The sequence below is a fragment of the Lepisma saccharinum genome, chromosome 18 (assembly GCF_977018435.1).
Source record: "Lepisma saccharinum chromosome 18, izLepSacc3.1, whole genome shotgun sequence".
Taxonomy (NCBI): Eukaryota; Metazoa; Arthropoda; class Insecta; order Zygentoma; family Lepismatidae; genus Lepisma; species Lepisma saccharinum.
The window spans coordinates 40,197,285-40,214,324 of record NC_139246.1 but is presented as its reverse complement, the minus strand read 5'-3'; the positions used below and the strand labels follow the sequence as shown (position 1 = coordinate 40,214,324).

At 37.4% G+C, this 17,040-nt stretch overlaps 1 protein-coding gene across 1 annotated transcript in view; it reads right to left on the bottom strand.

Moving 5' to 3' along the window:
• Nucleotides 1–17,040, bottom strand: part of LOC146002016 (farnesol dehydrogenase-like) — a 60,430-nt gene that overhangs the window by 19,943 nt on the left and 23,447 nt on the right. Inside the window, exon 2 of the mRNA XM_083139724.1 lies at nt 4,055–4,223. Coding sequence (XP_082995850.1) covers nt 4,055–4,223 — 169 coding nt within the window. The remainder of the gene's footprint in view (nt 1–4,054; nt 4,224–17,040) is intronic.

Sequence of the window (17,040 nt, the reverse complement as noted above, 5' to 3'; positions counted from 1 at the left end):
TAAAAAAATTCAATTTACTGTTAAATGAGAGGATAACCATTGACATACTATTGTTAATTGCCTGGATGACTGACGTCGGGGGGAGGGGCACCTACTCACTTGTGCCTCATGGCTGTGACATAAACTCTTCTTGCTTTCGGATTTCTATTATCTTTACCATCGCATGTTCAGTGCCGACTTTTCGATTCTGGTTGCCAAAGTGGATGAGGAAGGAGTTTATACAGGGTGGCTCAATAAGTCACTTAACACCCCCGGTACAAGGCCACTGAGGCATGGAACGTGAAAATGGCGATGACCAATCGTTGTCTGGTCAAGGGGGGAACCACATTGAAGTCACCCGCATGGTCGGCAGCCATCTTGAAATCAACTTCAGAAATTTAAAAGGGAAGGGGGTCGTGCGACATATCAAAATGGCTAGAATTTCACCAGGAAAACAACTGTGACATTTGTTTTCACCTAACTTTAATTGTTGCAGAGTTAACAATACCACAAATTTATAACACATGCTCAATATGACGTCCCTCTTGCGCAACACACACGTGTAATCGTCTCTCCCATGACCGTACCACATTCTGAAGAACCTCAGTAGTTATTGCAGTACAGGCATCCACAATGCGTGTGCGCAAATGGGCCAGATCCCTGATTGAGAAATCAGTTGATTTCAAGATGGCGGACATCAAGATGGCTGCCGACTATGCGGGTGACGTCAATGTGGTTCCCCCTTGGCCAGACAACGATTGGTCATCGCCATTTTCACGTTCCATGCCGCAGTGGCCTTGTACTGGGGTTGTTAAGTGACTTATTGAGCCACCCTGTATATTCCTCAAGCCTTCTCCCGGGCTAGGAAAACACTTTTTCCAAAAGAAAAATTAAGTTACTTTGGCATCATTTTCAGGAATTACAACAGCACTTCTTCCACCTCGCTTATTCTAATTACGTTTTATTTTCGGTATTAAATGTTGCTTTCTTCCATTTTCGGCTACTCGCGACGATGAAGAGAGATATAAAAAGGACACCCATTCTCAGGCCAAATTCGAACCCGTGGCCCTCGCATTCTAACGCATTGTGATAACCACTTCGTCAAGAAGGTCAAAAATGCGTTTTTTGCAATATAGGCTATTTTTCACGAATTTTTCACATTTACATCACTTTGATTGTAGAAGTGGACAGTCCAAGTTAATTAATATTTTGCCCTTTTCTTTGAGACTGAGAGACACCAAATTGTCTGCTTGAGGTTAAATTGTTTGATAGTAAGCAACAGTGACGGCTGGTGCTGCTTTCCAAACTTTTACTTCGGCTGTACCGTCAGAAATGAGCTGGACTTCAACTCACACAGGTGTGCCACTTCTTGTGAACAGAAGTGTACCATACGATATTAAATTAAAAATTTAACAACTTGGCCGTCCCACGTTAGGTTCAAACATCAATTCTATTTTTTAAAAAAGTGGTAAAGCTGACAGGCGTTGAAATTTTAATAGTCGCATTTATGTCTGCACAGCATGCTACGATGCCAGGGATCACGGGTTCGAATTCCGGCCTAGGCTTGCGTGTTCTTTGTGAGTGTTCACCCATCCGTATCTTTGCGATTAGTCAAAAGTAGAATAAATGCCAAGTAAATTAAACCATTCTTAGAAACTCTGAATTCTTATCTGCAATTTTAGTAAAAAAGTTCCATTTAAATTACCCATTCATTAGATTTCTTGGACATACTCTAGCGAAGATTTATTTCGATTTCTTGATCACGTGGCACTACCCATTATACTAGATGCCGGCCGCCACTGGTTCCTTTATAGCATAAGCTTTTAACTAGGGAAAGATTTTATCCTTGGAGATAGTATACTTTTAGTTTTGGTTAAGTAATGAATCAATGTCTCAATTTTAAAAAAAAGAGTGACGAAGTTCTTAACATTTAGCCTACTGACGGTCGAAATTTCGACCAACACATGTGAACCTCTTAACGGCGGATGATCGATATTTCGATCAGATGCAATTAACGTGCGATTTCTTGAAAACTACACACGATATTTCAGTTCTGTCATTCTCTATCTTTTCTGTACATGTGTAGGTATGATATAATCGAATTACAAAACAATACATCTATTGGTACTACTATTAATAAGCGATGTTTGAAAAAGTGTTTTGTTTCCCTTCGTTTCCCTTTGATACCGCCATATTATTATGGGATAGATTTCTAAAAGTGGCTTTAACTTGTAAACTACTGCATCATTTTGAAAAATAATAAATTCTACAAGCAAGAATGAAAGAAACATTTTAAGCAACTTCCGACAATTAAGGATTCAGGGGGGACGCGGGGGCAAAGACCCGATTCTCGAAATTTGCCCCGATCACGTGTTAGCACACGGCAGCAATTAACGCGTCATTTCTTGAATACTATACACTGTATTTCAGTTTTGTATTTTTGGTTCATTAGCTGACATTTAAAGGTATTATATACTAGAATTACAAAACAATACATCCCTTGTTACTATTATTAAAAAGCCCCGTTTGAAAAAGCCCTTTGTTTTCCCATTTGCACTACGGAATAAATTAAAGGTAAAAGGTTATAACTGCTGAACCACTGCATATTTTTGAACAATTTAAATTCTAAACGTAAGAATGAGCTTAAAAGCATCATCCGAAAGTTAAGGACCGTTGGGGGGCAGCGGAGACAAAGGGCCAAAGTTCGACTTTTTCCGTAATTACGCAACATTTCGGAAACCCGTAATTTAAGTATTTTTTCACAATTGCGGCACGTAAATTACATATCCTCCAAAAGTGGTATTTTGTTGTTCTTCCCTCCAAATTTGGTCAGGAACCTTTTTTCCCCGAAGAATTTCAATCCGGTCCAGGAACCTTTTCTCCCACATCAATTTAAATACGTTCCAGTGACACTGTTTTCAGGAACAATTTAAATTCGGTCCAGGAACCTTTTTTCAATGAAACAATACGCAACTTGGACCGAATTTAAATTGTGCGAGAAAAAAGATTCCGGTCCTACAGCGGAACCCAATAGAACCCATTAGAACTTATGGGTTCCTGGACCTATTTTCTTGTCGTCAGTTTTGCTAAGGGACAATTCCCGTGATGGGCAAAAGTAGGCTATTTGCTGGTTGTGCCCATTATACCGGGTGTTTCAGAAATAATTCAGGGGTTACAAACATTTATTAAAAGTTAAGTATTGAACTTACGTCAATGAAACCAGTCTAGAACGAGGAACGCAAACAGTTTTCTTGACACCTACATATGTTCAATGTATGCAGCACGGGTGGCACGACACACATCGACACGATGATCTACTTCTTGCAACACTCGCATCAACATGGGCGTCGATGGTGTCTGTCGCTGCGATGATACGCTCCCTTAGGACTGCGATATCACGCGGCATCGGTGGGACGAATACCCTGTCCTTGATGAAACCGGACAAAAATAAGTCAACCGGTGTAAAGTCTGGTGATCTGGGGGACCAAAACATTGAACAAAACACTGTAAGTGATGTGGGCGATTTGAGTGTCGCCCTAGCGGCAGGGATATGAACTCTCAATTAACAAGACATACACGTATAAACTGTTTGCGTTCCTGGATCGTCCAGGACTGGTATCATTAACGCAAGTTCAATACATTACTTTTAATAAATGTTTGTAACCCCTGAATAATTTCTGAAACACCCGGTATAAAATCAATCAATGAATATATACAGAGTATGTCGTTGAGCGTTCATAACATCCAAACGAAGCCTAAGGAGTAAAACGTTGCTGAAAAGGTTACTTGTCTTCTTGTCCTCTACACGCTGTGGAAATGTGTCAATGTTTTAGGGCGACACCCTGTTTCGTTTGTTAATTTCATCGTTATTGATTCGGTGTTTTAAGTCCACTTTATGCACAGTAAGGCTAATCGGGACTGGACCTACAGTTTAAGAGATCTGTGTCTCCACCGGGTATCGAACCCGGGACCCCTTGATTACAAGGCAACGACGCTACCACTGCGCCATCGGGGAGGCCCCTGTTTCGTTTGTGTTGCATCGGTAAATATAGGAAAATTGTTTTGCTAAACGTACCTGTTAGAATACCATTCTTGACTATCCCAGCATTATTGACTAGGACGTCGACACCTCCTAGATTCTTCTTGATCCATTCGAAGACCCCCAGGATGTCCTCCTCCTTCGTGAGGTCACACTTGAGGGCGTGGAGCTTCCCCGGGGCACCCTTCAGCTGATCGCTCGTTTGCTGGAAGCAGAAAGTGATTGCGTACAGTGTCAAACCATTTCTCCGTATTATCTATAGAACGACCAGAAGCTAAAGCTTCGTCAAATTGACGACGCGTAAATACAGCAAGGTTTCCCGCACACGTTCTTACCTCATGATGCGCTTGGAACCCTTAGTGCCAAGGTTGTTGGAAGGACCAGGATTTTTTAAAAAAATTCAATTCTGGTCCAAAAGAGAGAAAACGGTAAGCGTAAATGGGTTCTGGACCGTAAAGAGCCTTTTTTATCTGTAAAGAATTTCAATTCGATCCAGACCAATTTAAATTCGGTCCAGGAACCTTTTTCCCGTCTGAGTTTGAATTCTGTCCACAAACTTTTTCGTTTTGGACTGTAATGGAATACAGCCCAGGAACTTTTTTCGTTCAGGACCTTTTTTTTTTTTTTTGCGGATCAATTTAAATACGGTCCAGGAACCTTTTGTTCCGCTGAACTTTAATTCGGTCCAGGAACCTTTTTTCTAGGTCAATTTAAATATGGTCGAGGAACCTATTTCCGGATCAATTTAAATACGGTGAAGGAACCTTACTTTAATAAAACAATACGCAACTTGTACCGAAATTAAATTATGCGAGAAAAAAATTTCGGTCCTGCAGCGGAACCCAATAGAATAAGAATTTATGGCATCCTGGACTTTTAAGAACCGTGCTGCCAGGTCATTTGTTGTGTAGAAACCTCTTAAAAGTGACTTAACAAAAGTGTAATGTATATTTAATTCGGCAAAACTTCAGTAAGAGAATTACAATACAATTCTACCCAGCTTTCGAGAAGTATACCGACATTCATAGAAGAGTGGTTAGCACAGTACGCTACTATACGCAAGGAGTACCGTGTTCGTATCCCGGCCTACTTGCTCTTTGTGAGTTTTCCCTCATAAATTTTGCCCTACCATCACTCATACGCATCGTCGCGATTAACCAAAAGCCATGCTGATAACAAAAATCAAAACAAATCATATATTTCCCGATATGTGTGTGACGAGAAACTGAATAACAGCAAAAGATTCGAAATTTGCTTTCACAAGAACATGTTAGTAATGGGGCCGTTAATAATTTTTTGCGGTAAGAATCTGTAGATCCGGCACTGGTTGTCAACTTTACAAATTATGTGGTTATGTTCTTCCTCTGAATTTATCATTGTATTTTCACAGTATAATATTTTTTCTCTGGTAAATATACTGCGTTCGGGGTAGTTTGTTATTTACAGTCCAAGGGTAATATATTCCGGTCCCTTTTCTGTCAATACAGAATTTAGAAATTACAATCCTGAACGATTAAGTAAAACATTTTAAAGTAAGAATTGAAATATTTCTTGTCTTGAATCTTACTAAAGCCGGAAAGTGACCCAATACATATTTATCAGTCGTTGAGATATTTTCTTCATATCTTTCTTGCACAATCCAACACCCAATAGTTTTAATTATTGCCTTTTTTATTTATCATATTTTATTATATTCCAGTGCGGAAGTCGATTCGATTTTCGAGTATCGAGCTTAAATATCGATTTAATGTAGTTGCATTGTAACTATAAGTTAACGAAGAATATTTCTTAAGGGAGATAGTTTTTTATATACAGATATGTAATCAGGAATAAAGTGAGTAAAGTGCCTTGATGAGCCCAGTGTGTGTTCTGTCCTATCACTTAAATGAAGTAAAAATAAGTCTTCTCTGAAAAACAAGGTAAATGTTAAAATGTAATTTATATAATTTATGTCATATCGCTTTGTTACATTCTTTGTATGTAACTATAATTTAATTAATACTGCATATCGTTAATAGTAAAAAGAATAATAAAGATAATAATGATTTTTTTCAATCTTGATAAACGGTATGGAGGGCGGCAGAGCTTGTTTGGCCTAGAGGCGGCCTGCACTTGAGGCTCCTAGGATATAGACTAGTAGAAAATTCCCCCTGCAACTATTTAAGAAAAGCAGCAACACTAATAGTGCGCTTGCTTTTGACGCTGTATTCTTCTTGCGAAGTGTTACGCCCCTTGTGGGTACGTACTTATATGTTATTTACCACGGCTACAGATATCTTAATCTCAGGGGGATAGGTTCTTTATTCGAGAATTCCAAATAAAAAAGCGTTTTATAGCCAAGAGGATATAGTTAAATGCGGATCTATATTCTGAGAACTATACAAAATACAGAGAAATATATATATATGGATAATCGAAAAGGCTTCTTCTTCTTTTCTTCTAATATGGAAAAGGCTTCTTCTTCTGTTCTTCTAATATGGAAATGGCTTCTTCTTCTTCTTTTAATATGGGAAAGGCTTCTTTTTCTTGTTTTAATATGGAAAAGGCTTCTTCTTCTTTTCTTCTAATATGGAAATGGCTTCTTCTTCTTTTAATATGGAAAAGGCTTCTTCTTTTTTTCTTCTAATATGGAAAAGGCTTCTTCTTCCTTTCTTCTTTTAATTTATTATCTTCCCTTTTTTAAAGCGTAATCTTATTTATGCGCTCGCTTTCCCCGCTTCTTTGGCAAACAATACAAGCCATACTTGTAGAAAGAGTAGGGTCGACTAAACTGACAATAGCGCCACCTCCTATTTAACGACCAAAGGGGAATAACCAGGATCGCTAATAACAAGCGCTACCAATGGCCCAGTGCGACTAAAAAGAAGCGCAACCGTAAAGTGCTTCGGGGCGTCTAATTTGACCACAGCGCCACCGGGGACAAACAACAAAACACTGACGATGTTCTCCTCGTCAGAAAGGTAAAAAGAGCTAGATTTCTGAATACGTTCGCTTACTTAATAACTTTCCTAAACGTTTCGTATGCGGCCATATTCTTAATTATTTTAATTTGCTATATACAACATTCTATTTATTTATTTTATAGTATTTGAACTCTTCTCTTATATATTTCTCAATTTACTATAATATATATAATCCCTCTTCTCCTCTCTAAGTTTTTTATAATTTACTTTGCTCCTCTTTATATAGCGTGCTGCCATCTCTCGTCGATTCGAGAAACCATTCCTCCTTACAACTTTCATTGTCTCATCGAAACTGGCACGTGACACAATATCCCCCTCCTTGAGGATGAAAAATTTATATATTGGAAAGTTCATTTGTAATTTTACCACGAGGGTAGTATAAAAGTATATAGGATGAGGACACTTATAGCGTAGAAAAGAAGAGCTCATATGATTAAACAGCCCGATTTGCCCACACTTAAAATTATGCCAAGATGCCTAAAAACCCCAATTCTTCAAGTGTGATATGCTCTTAATCCTAAGAATTTTGAATCCTAGTGTAGAAAAGAAGAACCCCACTCAGACAGATTTGCCCACACTTAAAATTATGTCAAGTACCTATATGATTTTATTGTTTATAGCGTGTTATTCTGTCAAAATCCCAAGAATCTTGAATTCTAGTGTAGAAATGAAGAACCCCCTTCAGACAGATTTGCATATGTGTGTAAAAGCTGCATCTGCCAGATTGTTGTCTATAAACTTGTCAAAAATATGCCCCCCTCTTGATATTGTTTTGGTTACACTTAAAATTAAGGCAAAAAGCCACTCTCACCCACCCACACCCATTTATATTTACTTCCGGTCCGGTAATATGCAAAAATCTTCTAGAATTGTTCTGTGACTCTCTCATTTCTTACATCATAAACATATGATTTTTCACCTATAAGAATAACACTACATATGGTGTCATCAGGGAGTGTATCGTGGAATTCACAGATAATTTTAATGTTTGCCCTGTCATTAACCACAACTTGTTTCCTTTTTGAAGTGTTGATGACAAACATGGGTCTCTGTGCTTTGAATTCATCTGGTGTGTAATACATGTCAGTATTGCCAGTAGTGACCCTTTTGTATGCTGTAAATGCTTCATATAATTTAAGGAAATCATCCTTGGACATGTCTAAATTATAATTTTCTCTAGGAAATACCTAATTTCTGCCATTTTTAAGATATATGTTCTTGATGTTGCAGTTATCAAATTTACTTGAACTTTTTCCTGATTATTCTTTCTTCCAGTTTGAAACAGTACCACCACAAAATCTGGCATGTCATATTGTATACTGGAGAATTAATTTGTAGCATCAAACTCATAATAAGTACCAGCGGCAGGCTTCTGTACACATTGATATGTATAAAATTGTAGAGGAATCTGTGGATTTTTTATTATATCTGCTTTGTATTTAAGAGCATAACTGGCTTCATATTCAACAACCGGGATTCTTAGCTCCATAGTCTGAATAAGGCACTTGCCCTCATCAGGTAGGGTATTAGGCAGAGCTTCCCCTGTAGAGTTTAATGTACTGTACCTCATCAAAGCATTATTATCATTGGCAGCTCTTCTAAATGTGATTCTTAAACCACCCTTCCACATAATATCTTTGTAATCTGAGAAGAATCCTGGCAACAGGCGCATAGGGAACAGCACTGTGTGGCTCTTGGATATAATTTTATCACCAGCCTCAAATCCACTTATTTTGTAGTAAGAAGCCTCGGTTTTGGATAATTTTAGTGTGGCCAAAGCTGTGGAGGTAATGCCGGGATAATCCACTCTGTTTATAACAACACCATGTTTTCTGATCTTAATTTCAGAGAACAGATGCGGCACAAAATTATCTACCAATCTTATATTTGAATTTGCCGGATAATCTGTTCCATCGAGCTTTACAACATCAAATTTGATGTATAGATCTGCTCTGTGGGGGTGTATAAAGCCATCCCCTACATCAAGATCAACCTCAATTTCTGTGTTGGGTTGATTTAAATTTGCAAATGTCCTCCTGTTTGGGGGGAATGATTGTAGCTCATAACTCTCAATATTTTCCATTTTTTTTGTATGTATTTTTATTTAAATATTAATCTCTATGATAGCAGTTGTTGTGGCTCCAGCAAAATCAACTGGTTCTTGTTTTTCATTAGTGACCATCAACTCAATATAATCTATTCTATTATGGCACACAGGAAAATATAATGTTGGGGATGGAGTGTAGATGATTGGCTCCATAAATTCAGAATTAGGTTTAAATGTTGCAATGATGCCAGTTTGTTTGTGAGTGCCTATGCCATTTGATTTGGTGATCATACCCTCGGCCACATTACAGTGAATATTCAGAGTCTCTATGGCTAAGAATTTAGGTATATTAATAGCAGTGTGTTTGATGGCTGATTCAAGTTTTGTGTTGTTCTCAAAGCCTAACAGCTCTCCTATAGTACCCAGATCCACTGTTTCTGTAGCAGATACAATCTCTACTCTGTGAGTGACAGAATTTTGAGTTAATACTATACCTCTGGGTAATTGAGCATTTAGAGTGGACAGATTATATTGCCCTGGAGTGATCAATTTTTTGATCCCCAACTGCAATTTTGTTGTTGTGGTGTGTAATATTAGGGATCAAGTACATGCCACAAAATGCTCTGAGACCTATTGTTTTGGGATACACTATATCATCATGTAATTTGAGTTTCAATATTGAATTTTGGCTGGTGAGATGGAATACCCCCATGATGTTTTAAATACCACAGGGCCTTTTGAAAATTTTCAATTGATGGTTTATTTATTTGAGACATATATCTAAGAACAGATAAACACAAATGTCCACAATTAACATCTTTGAAGTTTTGAACACGGGCATTATTGTAATAAAGATTAGCTGATTTTAGATATTTTACTAAATTTTCAGGTGGAACACCTCCAAATGAATCAAACACAAATGCCTCATCTTTTAAATATTTAAGATAACAAATCCAGTGAGTGCCCTGATTTTTGTACTTATCCAAATTAACAATGCCACACTCTTTGTTGAGTGGTTGTTCTGGTAAAGAATCAGACATGTACACACCTCTAAAATTTTTGATGCCCAGTGGCTTGATTAAAGCTTCAATATCTTGGTTTGTAAGCGGCTCTTGTTTTTTTTTAAACTTATTCATGGCTCTCTTAACACCTTTGCCTTGTTTCTCCATGGCCAGGTTATGGCGCTTCAATTCATCTAATTCTGACCTATTTTTCTTGGCATCTATTACTGTTTTTGCTATAGCAGCTGATCCCCCAGCCAAGCTCCCAACAGCCCCAAGTGCTGCTAAGATGGCCGGGATAGTAAATATGAAACCCCCCACATGTGATTTTTTTCTAGATTCTTGTAATTTTTTTAATTGGGGGTACTAAGAAACAATTTCATACCATGGCCCTTGGCAATACAAGAGCTTTTCTTCTTGCGCTGCTTTTTGGTTAAAAGGCTATCAATAGTTTTAAGAGATTTAAGACCTGCATAAGGTATTTGATACATAACACCCTTGGCCTTCATCCTAGGTTTATTATATATATATTCACAACCCCCACCCCAGTTTTTGTTTGGTGTTCATAGCTATGGTGGTCCCCAATGCTGCTATTTTTTCACTTAAAGAAGCATCTTTGCTTACAAATCTACCAAATGCAGCCTCTTCTAATTTCTTGTCTGCAACATGTCTCTTGTCAAGATCAGTATGTGTGTTGTATGCTATGTCATGGTCTCTGCAAGCAGCATCTAGGGGATTAACACCAGGATCATCTCTGTTTAATCTATGCTCCAATTTTGTGCCTGGACCACAATACTGATAGCCTGGAATGTGTAGTTCAAATGGCAGCTTGTTTATAATGTCATTAACCAGTCCCCGGCCCTCAGAAATATTCCAAAATTTAGGTGGTAGAGTATTAATAATTTTTATAAGATATCCAATCCCCTTAGTGTCATTCACTATAAAATTAGACAATTTTGTGCTTATCATGTCCATAATTCCAACCTTTTCATTGTAAAAGTTGTGGTTGCCAGCATTTTCCTCCCCAGCTATCACCAATAACCTATCTACAAGTTTCCTGACATCATCAACCCAGACAAATTCTTTAGGCAGGGTGTTGTATTGTTTGATTCCACTGCCAGTCTTGATCTGTGACCATATGGGCTTGATTAAGTTGTTGTATTTTGCTCCACTGCTAGACTTGACTCTTTTTTGTGTGGGATCATTGTTCTGGTATAGAGCATCTGATTTTATTAATATTTCTTTGTAATGCTCATAATCTTGATCTGTATAGCTGCCAGGCCTTTTCCGAATCATCAGTTCCCACAGTCCAGGTGTTCCAGGATATTTAACAAAACCACCTTTTTCTCCAAGATGAGATTCTGAATATACAATCAGATCATCTCCCATAAATGTTACTCTGAAATTGCCAATTGTATGTATGATGCTACCATCACGCTCTGTGTCAGCATATAAGCCAAAGACCTCATCTTTGTTGTCTTTAGGTGTGCTTAAATATTTTTGAGCAAGAAGACCCAATTCAATAGGATCCTGACTAGCTTCAATTCTTCGAGGAGCAACAGGACTAGGTGTATGAATACTAGAAAGTGGGGTGATTGGATAATCTAATATGTTCCTTGCAGCTAGAGGTACAAGCTCTGTGATCAAATTTTGATTTTGCTCTGTAACAGTTTTGATATTTTTACCTAATTCACTAACAGCATCAATAATAGGCTGTTCTGTTTGTTTGTGTTGTTCATAAATTCCTCGGTTCTCTGATTTCCATCCCTTAAATCTTTTTACAAGATAATCTCTTAATTTAAGATCATCAATGATTGGCCTTTTCATGGTTATTTATATATGTTTCAATGTCTAGAAAATTGTTGATTTTATTTCTGTATTTGCCACTATTGGGTTTTCTTGTCATATCAATTGTGACAAACCCATAACTGTTTTGATTCCAGCACCTACTGCAAAACTTGGAAAAATCATTGTAGCTCAAGTCCCCACCTACATATTCATCATGTATGTGTTTGAGGTTGGTATGATCTTGATGAAACACACATATAAAATTGCTGTTGTCTCGGATCAGCTGCTTCGGTATTTTAGAAAAAGTCTGTGCCAGGTAGAAGCAATCAATATTTTTGTGTCGGCCCTGTGTAAAGAAATTTCTAACCTTGTTTTGATTATCCAGTATAATGTTATCAAACACAACAACAGAATTATCGAGACATTCATGAAGTGGCTTAACATCTGATTCAAAAGTGGCAATATCCAGTCCATCATATAGCTTCATCAGCTGCTGATATTTTAATTGTTCCAAGCTCTTAGAGAAGACATACAAGTGCCTGTTTTTCCAGTCTAACCAGTTCGGAGCCAATAAAAAATTATCAATCATTAGTGTAGTTTTACCACAAGCTGATGGCCCAACAATAAGACATCTAATATTATCAGGCAGCAACTTGCCATTTCTCTTAACCTGCTGTTCAGGTTCTGGCAGCCATTTTATAACATCCCAGGTGCTCATATTATCACTTTGTCTGCATCGATCTAGCTGTGTTCTGGAAGTCCTAGCCATTTGACAAATAACTTGTTGCCTTTTCTGCGGATGATTTTTTCTATGAGATATGTGTCAGGCTGTTTAGTTTTGTTGAGTTCTTCTTCATAGAACCGGCCTTTGAGAATTTCTCCTCGGTGGTCTTTTATTATATATGTGTTAAGGGTCCCGGGTTTAACTTGAACCACTGTAAATAATTCAGTGCTCCAGTTTCTTGTAAAGCCTCTTTTGAATAAGTGCTTATATTTGCTGATTCTTACTTGATCACCCACCCTGTATTTGGCCTTTCTTGTTGTTGGCTGGTATCTAGGATAATAAACAGTCCTGATCAATTTTTGCTCATCAGATGAAGTTACTTCAAAGGGTTTCATGTTGATTGTGGAATGGACCGAGTTGTTATATTTATGTAGAAGTTCTGGAAGAATATTAATCCATTTATAATTACCTTGGAGGGTAAATTGTTTATACATAAGATTTTTTAGGGTTTTGTTGAATCTCTCTACAATTGAGGCTTTGAGATCACTGTAACTCGAGTAATGTTTTATTGCCTGGCTTTTAATAAATTGTTGAAACACTGAATTATAAAATTCTTTGCCATTATCTGTTTGCAAATAGCGCGGGGATCTTCCACTCTGATTGATGATTGTCCTGATGGCTTCTGTAACACATGCCCCAGTCTTGGATTTGAGTGGCACAGCCCAGGCAAATTTTGAAAATGTATCTATGATAGTGAGTAGATACTTGTAGCCCTTGTTGATTTTGTCTAAGTTTTTCAACTGTCCACTTGCCATTTCAATCAAGTCGCTCTGCCATAAATCATCTATGCCCTCTGTGACTACTGGCAGTCTCTTAAAATTATGCCTGGCTTGTCTGTGTAATTCATCAACAATAATTTCTCTAGACATAATATGAAAACAAGAATGTTGCAACTATGGGGTGTTCAGCAGCTGATACTACAGGATTTTCTAAATATAATTTGTCCCCTATTTGTATTTTAAATTCCAAAGAGCCATCATCTTCAGCATAGGCTGTTTCTAATGTATTGGGATCTGTAAAATCCTCTAACTCTACACTGGTGATTTTTGGTTTGTTGTCAGCATTTGTTATTGATAAGGTGGGGTAGTGGTGTGCCTGTGGTTGTAGCCAATATTTGATCTTCATTGGTCTCAGTGTGCCCCCAACAAAAAACTGGTAATAAAATTGTGCAAGGGACAGCATATATATTTTGCCACCTGGTGTAAATGGTGAATCATATTCTTTGTTGGGGATGCTGTACAATTCAAGAATTACTGTACGTTTAGGATTCTCGATTATGCCAGTTATTTCTTTTTCTGCTGTAAGCAATCTGCTTGTTACAGATTCAAGGTGCTCATTGATGGTCCTAACAACATCATCATGGCCTGGCTTGATTTTTATGTCCACAACAAGTTTCTTGTATTGTTGCACAATCTCTTGAAGCTGGGTGGCAAAAACAGACAGAGCATTTGCTTGATTGGATTCCATGGTCCCTAGCTGTTGCTTGATATTAGCTACAATTTGTTGCAAATTTTCAACAACTGCCAATTTTGAATTTTGAGCAGTAAGATCATGGACCTGTCTTCTGATATCCTCAAACAGGGCATGCAGTTCATTAATATGTTGATTAGTTGGTAGAGTGACCACTGTCTGAGTAAGTTGTTTGATCTCTGTCTGGATATTCTTGATATCTTCTGATTTCAATATGCGATTCACTGCTCTCTTAATATTTTTAAGTTCCTGTGATGTAGGCAGATTTGATACAGTATTTTGCAAAGATTCAAGTGCCAATTTCACATCATTTAATTCAGAAGCATCAGCCACATTTTGCATAGCATTTTGGAGCAGGGCTATATCTGCCTGAGTGGGTGTTGATTGTTGTAAAATTTCAAGTTTTGTTTGGATATCATCGATCAAGTGATGAAAATGAGATAGCTCAGATTCAGTGTTGAGGTTTTCAAGCTTTGTGATCTGTTGCTGGACACTGACAAGTGTGTCTACAATACCAGGCAATCGGGATTCTAGAGATTCTTGTACATTTCTCAAATCACTTTGCACTGCTGCTATTTTACCCTCAAGTTGGGTTATGGTACTTTGAATTTTTCCAAAATCTTCATATGTTTCAAGTTGCAGCTTAATGTTGGCAACACTCCGAGTTATTGCACTCAAAGCATCAGAAGATGGCAAGTTGTTCATAAAATTTTCAAGTGTCTCAATTTTTTCTTTAACCTCGGCTATGGCATTGTTCAAGGGGTCCAGATTAGGTATCTGGAGTGATTGAATCTGTTCCTTTAGAGTGGAAATCACTGGAGTCAATTTTAAGAAGAGGGTCCATGCATTGTGATTGCAAATTTGTAATTTCTAGTTGAAGACTGGCATTCAGTGTGGTTTGTAAAGCTTGCAAATCACTTCTTAATTTTTTGACACTGACATCAAGCATCAGAATCTCATCACTGTGATCTTCATGCCTTGTATGGCCAAATATATCATTAGGCATTTTTGTTTTAGTGGTTATTTATTATTGAATATCTAATTCTTAATTCTATAAAAAAAGGTATAAGCTTGTCATAGGATCCAGGGACCTCAATATATAAGCAGTCAGCAGCAGAAACAGTATATACAGTGCCAGAAATCATGTTTGAGTGCTTAATTCTATAAATATTTCTCCCTACTGAAATCTTGACATTACCCTCAGGGGTTGTAATAAATTGCAATTGACCACCTACAGGTAATTGGTAATGATTTAAATTATTGTTAAATATGTACAATGTTTTACCTGTTTCATAATCAACATCTGTAAGTATGCTGTTCAGATGAATAATTAACAAAGCACTTAGTTTAGATATCATATCAGAAGAGGGTTGTGGTGTTGGCAGGTCCAAGATAGCCTGTTTTTTGAACCCAAATAAGTTCATAGACATGTTTATTTATTTCAAATCATGCTCTGTAATTGGGCATTGATTACCACTTTTCAAATCACAATGACCCCATGGTAGAGTATGTATGCAACATGATAAAATGCATCTCTTATCATCATGTGGATCCAGAGCCACTTTTCTTACAATATTTGTAGTCAACAAGTGATCCACACTCTGAATTCTGGATTCTGATGTTCTGATTGTGCTACATAATTTGAGGCAATTTTTGTAATCTTCAAATTCAAGCTCTTTGTCTACAGTCACTCTGCCAATGCCCTTGGCCTTTTTGGCAACAGCGCCACTACATGTTTCAAAACTGTACATCTTGGCCCTTAACCCAGCAAATGCCACAATAACATCACCAAGTGTCTCATCTTTTAACTTGCCAGGCACCTTTTTGTTGTGGGGTTTAATTTTTGAATGTTCAGTGGTATCAAAATATTTAAACAATTCAGGCTGTGCTATATCTTGATAAACATCTTCTGTTTGAATATCAAGAACAAAACTATCAGTGTCCATGTACATCAGTTTTACACGATCCTTATAAAAAGGCTTCAACACATTATAATACAATTTTAACATGTGTAATTTGGCTAATTCCAATATCACAGCCCCTACATAAATAGGCTTATCAAACTTAATCTTTGTTTTTTTCATGTTGAAAAGTGCCATATTTTCATCATAAATTCTTCTGTAATTGAAGTTGGGCTTTGCTATCAATTTTTTGCTCCGGCTGGGGTCAGTAATTAATTTAACATCAGTATATTTTCTGACATTTTCTATTGTTTTGCCATACACAGAATTGACCATCAATTTAAACAAGGTCTTATCAAATTGGCTCATTGCAGATGTTCGAAGCTCTGTGTTTGTATCAATATATGGTTTCAACCATCTTGAGTGCCTGAACCTCAAAACTTTTCCAACTTTGGTCACTTGGACATCATGATTTATTAGGAACTGGAGGTTCTTGTAATATAAGACATAACCCTGTTTTGGCTCTAGAGTCATCATCAATTTCTTTTGTTTAGAGCCAGGTGAGCACTCAACCTCAGGAATTGGGGGCAGATCAGAAAATGTGTTGTGTAAATCATCAGGAATTGTCAGATCAACCTCTAAGAACAGGCCATAGTTACTGTCATCAAAATCCTTAAGATCTTCAATATTGAAATCTTCAACCCACTCAAGCCCTGCATATGGCAGTTTTTTCATCATAGCATAACCATAGAAGCTATTGGCATCTACATACAGTATATAATTTGATGGCAGTGCTGGATCATAATCAGGAATATATTTGTTATTTGCTCTGGCATATCTCTGAGAACATTGCACCATGCCTCCTCTTATAGATTGTTCCATGAACAGATACATATCTTGATCCTGGATCAGATCCAATTGCATTTTAGTGTTTAAAAACATTGCAGACCATGCTAGGCCCGGAGCACTGTAAAAATACTTTGGATCCAGCTTATAATTTTGCATGGAAGATTTTCTAAATGCCTGAAGTATATCAGCTAAGAGAGTGACATCAAGTTTTAAATATGC